Source organism: Triticum aestivum, chromosome 5D (genome assembly GCF_018294505.1).
Source record: "Triticum aestivum cultivar Chinese Spring chromosome 5D, IWGSC CS RefSeq v2.1, whole genome shotgun sequence".
Classification (NCBI taxonomy): domain Eukaryota; kingdom Viridiplantae; phylum Streptophyta; class Magnoliopsida; order Poales; family Poaceae; genus Triticum; species Triticum aestivum.
In genome coordinates, this window is record NC_057808.1 from 204,378,738 (window position 1) to 204,385,205 (window position 6,468).

Sequence of the window (6,468 nt, forward strand, 5' to 3'; positions counted from 1 at the left end):
CTCCATCAACCTCTCCTCCCCCCTTGCTGGATCAAGAAGGAGGAGACGTCGCTGCTCCGTACGTGTGTTGAACGCGGATGTGCCGTCCGTTCGGCGCTAGGATCATCGGTGATTTGGATCGACGAGTACGACTCCATCAACCCCGTTCTCTTGAACGCTTCCGCTCGCGATCTACAAGGGTATGTAGATGCACTCCTTCCCTCTCGTTGCTAGTAAACTCCATAGATTGATCTTGGTGATGCGTAGAAAATTTTGAATTTCTGCTACGTTCCCCAACACGAACACCCTCTCCCCAATCTCCTCCACCTCATCTTCTTCCCCATCGTGACCGTCCACACCACCATCCATCTCATTGTGGCCGTAATCATCGATTGGGGCTTGATCAATGTCGACAACGTTGTCATCCAACATGTGCACAAACTCGGCAGTTGCGTCATGCAAAACAGCGCTACAATTTCGCTCCACAAGTCATGAACAACCGCAATGGCGAAAAGTGAAGACAACTAGAAGAAAATCAAAGTTCCATACCTTGCGCCCATTCCGTCGAACACCTCGGGGGCGGCGACATCAGTGTCGTCGGCCGGCGTCCTCGGGGAAGCTCTTGCGGTGGCGATCGGAGGAAGTGGTGGTGCGGTGCTCGCAGTACCTTTTTTTGGCTGCCTTCTTGCGTTTCACCCCGTCACCTTGCGCGTCTTCACCGGTGGGGTGGGGACGTCCTGGACCGGATTCGCGACGGTGGCCGCAGGGGGGCATGCCTCCTGGCGGTGGCCGCGGAGCGCCGCTCTGGACGACGAACTTGCCCTGGTGCTTGCGGGGATGGGCGATGGAGGCTTGAATGGGGACGGGCGCGACACGGCCGGCGACGAGATGTGCTTGAGGGGTTGGCGCGTCCATGACTTCCACGGTGACGGGCGACGGCTAGGAGGTGTCCATGGCGGCGCTACAGAGCCGGGGAAGGTGGTCCGGAGCGGGCGGAGGAAGATCAATGGCGGCGGAGGGAAGAGAGAGCGGGAACTGCCGCACGGAAATGTCCCTCTCGCCGAATCTCGCTAGGGGTTACCCTCGGGTCGGCCTCCCGTCCTGTGTTTGTAAAAATTGAGAGGGAGAATTTGCCGCGTCCCGTAAATTTTTTAAAGGCCACGGTCTGATACGGTATCTGTTTGGATCATTTTTTCCATACAAAACTGTAAAGTGACGGTTATTTTACAGTTCGGCGCAATATAAGGTTATACTACATGGTTATACATGCTCTTCTCAATCCTTGCCAGCAAAACCCTCGACTGAGGCGTGCCGAAACACCGAGCCAGAACACCCATCCACACCCAAAACCTCGACCCCCAAAACACAGCGCGCGAAACCGAGACAGCCGCCCGCCGCTCGCCCCGGCCTGCGCAGTCCTCACCATTTCCCTTCGTCGCGGCGGCATCCGAGGAGGAGAGATGGCGCCGCTCGTGCCGTCGTCACAACCATGGGTGGAGAAATAGTAAGCACCCTTCCCCCCCGCCCCCCCCTTCGATTTCCCCATTTCTCGCGCAGTTTGCGAAGAAGCCCTCGTGGTTTTGCTCTAATTGCGCCTGTTCCTGACGTCGCAGCCGGCCGAGGCAGGTGAAGGACGTCGCGCACCAGGAGGAGGTGGTCCGGGTGCTCACCAACACCCTCGAGACCGCCGACGTACGTTCGCGCGCGCGCGCTCTCTAACCCTAGCTCTCCGTTTGATTCGTGACGATGTTTTTTGTTTGCTAATCTGTTCATTGAGCCCCTTGGGAGGTGTCTTATTTGATGTTCGGTCCCTTGCAGTTGCCGCACATGCTGTTCTACGGTCCGCCTGGCACGGGGAAGACCACCACTGCGCTCGCCATTGCCTATCAGCTCTACGGGTACTCCCTTGCTGGCCATTTTTCTTTTGTTTTGTGTATTTGTCTCTGCTTGGGTCAGTATTAGCAGTAATCATTAACTTAGAAGGTAGGGATGTAAACCTGGTCCTGTTTAAGCCCATGTATGGTCTAACAGTTCAATAAAGCTTTTTCCAAGGAAAATGAACTATGTCGCTAGCTAAAACTAACTAAACGGGACTTGCGGACGCCGTTTATTTGCCATTTACATCCCTAGGTGTCATACTTGTCAATGGTCAGCGATGGTGTAACTGTAGTCAATGTAATGGGAGCATTTGATGCGCATGGTGCATTGTGCAATGTTCCGAGTCAATGGACGCTGAGCTACTTCTGTATATAGTTTGTTGTAGAGTTCTATGGAGATCGATTCATCAGAATGGCACGCTAACTCTGTTCATTGTTGTGCGCAAACAGTGTGTAGTAATGGGATTACATTTCTTTCTAGAAAGTTGGAGCTTTTGATAAGAATGGACCGTCACGATGTTAGTTTTTTTTTATTTGGCAGATGCTGGATTGTCTAATCAGTGCAATCTTAAGAATTGGGTGCATCTTTGAAAATAGAAACAATTGTTTCGAGGGTATGGTTTACTGATTATGTGATGTGCTAATACTCACTGGGCCATATAACAAGTAGAATGCCTGCTTTATTATTGGACAGTGGGATATCTTTGTGCCATAGGTATGGCAATACTCGTTAGAATATGCAACATGTTAATGCTTCATCATTGGGTTAATGAGTTGAATGATGCATATTCAATTCTAATTCAAGAAATGAGAACCTTCGGTAGTTTAAGCTTAATAGATGCTTCCCTAAAGGTATTATCCTTTGATTGTGATAATTAATTGGTTCCAGCATCTCTGGTAGTAAAAACTATATGAGATTACTGCCAGTATAGTTGGAAACTCAGTTTAGTTTTCTGGTCCTCTTTGGATAACTCAGTCCAGAGCTCTACAAGTCAAGAGTTTTGGAGCTTAATGCCAGTGATGAACGGGGAATTAATGTGGTGAGGACAAAGATCAAGGATTTTGCTGCTGTGGCTGTTGGTTCTGCACGGAAAGGGTAAGTTCAACACAATTAGGAACCTTAAGATTTTCTGATTTTCGTTTGATAGTTACATTGTTGATCACTGTCTATTTCTGTTTTGCTATGACCTTCAGTGGTTATCCCTGCCCACCATACAAGATTATTATACTAGACGAAGCAGATTCGATGACAGAAGATGCCCAGGTACATTACCATATGTAGCACTGATATATCATCATTGTTACAGTACTTTATAAAGTATGTGTGAGTCCATGATACCATGATTTATTTGCAGAATGCATTGAGGCGTACCATGGAGACTTACTCCAAAGTGACAAGATTCTTTTTCATATGCAATTATATCAGCAGGTATTCATCAATCTGTTCGTATTATTTTTCCTGTGGTACATTATTTATTGATTTATGAACCCATGATCATTGTGCAATACAGGATAATAGAGCCACTTGCATCAAGATGTGCAAAGTTTAGGTTCAAGCCTCTTTCAGAAGATGTGATGAGCAACCGCATTTTGCATATATGCAATGAAGAAGGGCTCACTCTGGATGCTCAGGTAACCTTACTGTTTTCACTTCAAAATATATGTCCACATCAAACAGCCCAAGTTTTGCCACAAATCCTTTAATCAATTGTTGGCTTATCTTGACATATTGAGTGGCTTCTGTATTTTCCATGTTAGGCGCTATCCACATTAAGTGCCATCTCCCAAGGAGATCTTCGTCGTGCTATAACTTATCTTCAGGTCTGATGGTTTTCTCAGTTAGCACTTTGCATTATGCTATGGTTTAAGTATGTCCATTTTCATGTTGCTTTTTGTGGTTGCAGAGTGCAGCTCGCTTATTTGGATCTTCTATTTCTGCCAGCGACCTGATTAGTGTTTCAGGGGTATATCATCACACACTTTCTTGCAAATGCCAACTTACATGTCAAATTACAATTTTTGCTTCCTGCAACATATTGTTATACGAAAAACTTGCTTGCTTGATAATGTTGTTCTCTTGAACTTTAATAAAGTGGATTTGGACCAGGATTTGGTTTTGGTAAGGTTCTGCACATGGTGTGATCAAATTGTTTAGTTGCAATCTCATGCCGTGATAAATTTTACTGTGAAAAGAGTTGGTCATTTGAACAAGAAACTGTTTATTCTCTGTCTTCTCTTGGGAGGTCAAACTATTCCGTTTTCATCAAGTTGACCTTCCTGCATCAGGCTATCCCTGAAGATATTGTCAAGTCATTGCTTGTAGCATGCAAATCTGGTGAATTTGATGTGGCAAACAAGGAAGTTAGCAATATTATTGCAGACGGATATCCAGTTTCTCAGCTGCTCTCGCAGGTCAGCTCTCTTCTCTTTGTATACATAGATGACATGATGTGTCACCTGTTGTTTTCATCTTAGAATTACCACTAACTGAAGTGTTCACATTCAGTTTCTAGATGTGATTGTTAATGCGGATGATATTCCAGATGAGCACAAGGCAAGAATATGTAGAAAGCTTGGGGAAGCTGATAAGGTTTGTTCATTCTTTATATGCTAGTTTCACAGTTAGCCATCCAAAATTGTAGTACGAGAACAACCATTTTTCATACTTACTTCCGTGAGTTGCATGTTGCCATAGAGAAACCTAAAACATAATTAAAAAAATAAAGCATTGGGAAAATAAAACATAATAAATAAATAAAGCATTGGGAACCAAAAGCATAAAAAAAATAACGCATAGGGAAATTTGATGACAGGATTATAATGGAGGATTAAGATAAGTAATGTTCTGCTTCTCGGTTTCTGGGAAGCTTGACCTGAGTATTTCAGCAATGTCGATCAAAGTTAGAGCATGACTTTTTGTTTACAGTCGGAATAAGTCCACGATTTACATGTGCTATGACATAATGAATCTCTCAAAAGACTTGATCCTTCTGTTCCATTCTTCTCATAGTCCTTTCATTTAACTTTTATGATTTGCAGTGCTTGGTCGATGGGGCAGATGAGTATTTACAGCTCTTAGATATGGCTAGTGAGACAATTCGTGCTCTGTTTAACATCCCGCAAGGGCTGGTCTTCTAAGAGAAGATGATGGAGATGAACAGCGATACTGCTGCTGGCTGTCTGCAAACTCTGGCAATTATATCTTGTGTCTCCTTCCCAACTTAAGATGCTAGAGAGGCCTAACCTCATTCTCATCATACTCTTGTGCTATTTTTAGGTTGGTTTGTGATGTTTTAAGTGCGATGAACTCACTCTATTTTTCAACCAATTGAATTGTGCCTGAATATGTCAACAATCACAAGAACAGTTCTGACTTGTCATACATTCCTCATACTTGCTTTCCTTTGCATAATACTCTCTCCGTTCCTAAATATAAGACGTTTTTAGAGTTCAGATTGAACTCCCAATACGTCAAATATTTAGGAACGGAGGGAGTATGATTCATAACATAATTAATGGTTACTACTCCCTCTGTAAACTAATATAAGAGTGTTTAGATAACTAAAATAGTAATCTAAATGCTCTTATATTAGTTTACGGAGGGAGTACATGAGATGCTATTTGTTTCCTTCCCCTTCCTTACCCAGATTGCTTGCTATTAGGGTCTTATTTGGGAATCACATAAATATGAGAATACCAGGCTGTGGCCGGATGCTTTTTTTAGGGACTTTGGTTGGATGCTTGGTGAGAAGAGTTATCCCCTTCAGAATTCGAGTCATGTGGTTTAACAAGGCAAAATATTCTTCTATTGTAGGCGACAACATTCGTTTATAGCAAGTTGTCATAAGGCTTGCTCCGGGTTTCGGGCAAGGTTCCGGGGTTTATAGAAACTTTGCATAGACGTGCAAACTTCCAGGACCCCTCCGAAGCTGTCCAGGAGGTATAAGGGGTCCGGAAGTTTTGGTCCCAGAAGTTCGGGGCAGGTTCTAGGATTTACAGAGTTTGCACTATAGTTATGCAAACTCTATAAATGTCCGGGAAGCTGGCTGGATATGGCTAGTGAGAGAATTCGGAAGTTCCGGGGCTTGGAAGTTCTCGGGTAATCCAACAACGGATTAGATGCTCCCTCCCTCTCTCTTAGATTGTCGATATGACTTGGGTGCAATTTGTGTGTGTGTGTACGTACGTGTAGTTGATTCCCACAATGTCTTCAAGGTGCATTACTTAATACTCCCTCCGTCTGAAAATACTTGTCGGAGAAATGGATAAAAATAGATGTATCTAGAATTAAAATACATTTAGATACATCCATTTCTCTGATAAGTATTTCCGAACGGAGGGAGTAGTATGGTCATTCTATGGACCAGCCGATGAGGGGCCGCGGCCCCCTCGCGCACTGCAGGGTCGCTTGGTGTTCGTGCGAGGGGTTAGGGAAGGAAGAAAATCACACGACTGGGGGCAGCCGATTCCCACGATGTCTGCAAGGTGCACTACTTAATAGTAGGGAGAGTATCTGGTGCTACCAAACTTTAGGTGCTACCGTGATACGGGCTCCTTGGCCGTTGGATTCATAGATCGGACCGCATCTAGGAGTTGTTGGATCTGCTGGATC

The 6,468-nt window shown here is 44.9% G+C and overlaps 1 protein-coding gene across 1 annotated transcript; it reads left to right on the forward strand.

Moving 5' to 3' along the window:
- Nucleotides 1-1,270: 1,270 nt before the first annotated feature.
- LOC123120069 (replication factor C subunit 2) lies at nucleotides 1,271-5,240 on the forward strand. The gene is made up of 12 exons (XM_044540076.1): nucleotides 1,271-1,483; nucleotides 1,593-1,671; nucleotides 1,798-1,877; nucleotides 2,833-2,952; nucleotides 3,051-3,120; nucleotides 3,212-3,285; nucleotides 3,368-3,488; nucleotides 3,615-3,677; nucleotides 3,761-3,820; nucleotides 4,143-4,268; nucleotides 4,363-4,446; nucleotides 4,896-5,240. The coding sequence occupies exons 1-12, from the start codon at nucleotides 1,440-1,442 to the stop codon at nucleotides 4,992-4,994; spliced, it is 1,020 nt and encodes a 339-aa protein (XP_044396011.1). The 5' UTR covers nucleotides 1,271-1,439; the 3' UTR covers nucleotides 4,995-5,240.
- Nucleotides 5,241-6,468: the final 1,228 nt, after the last annotated feature.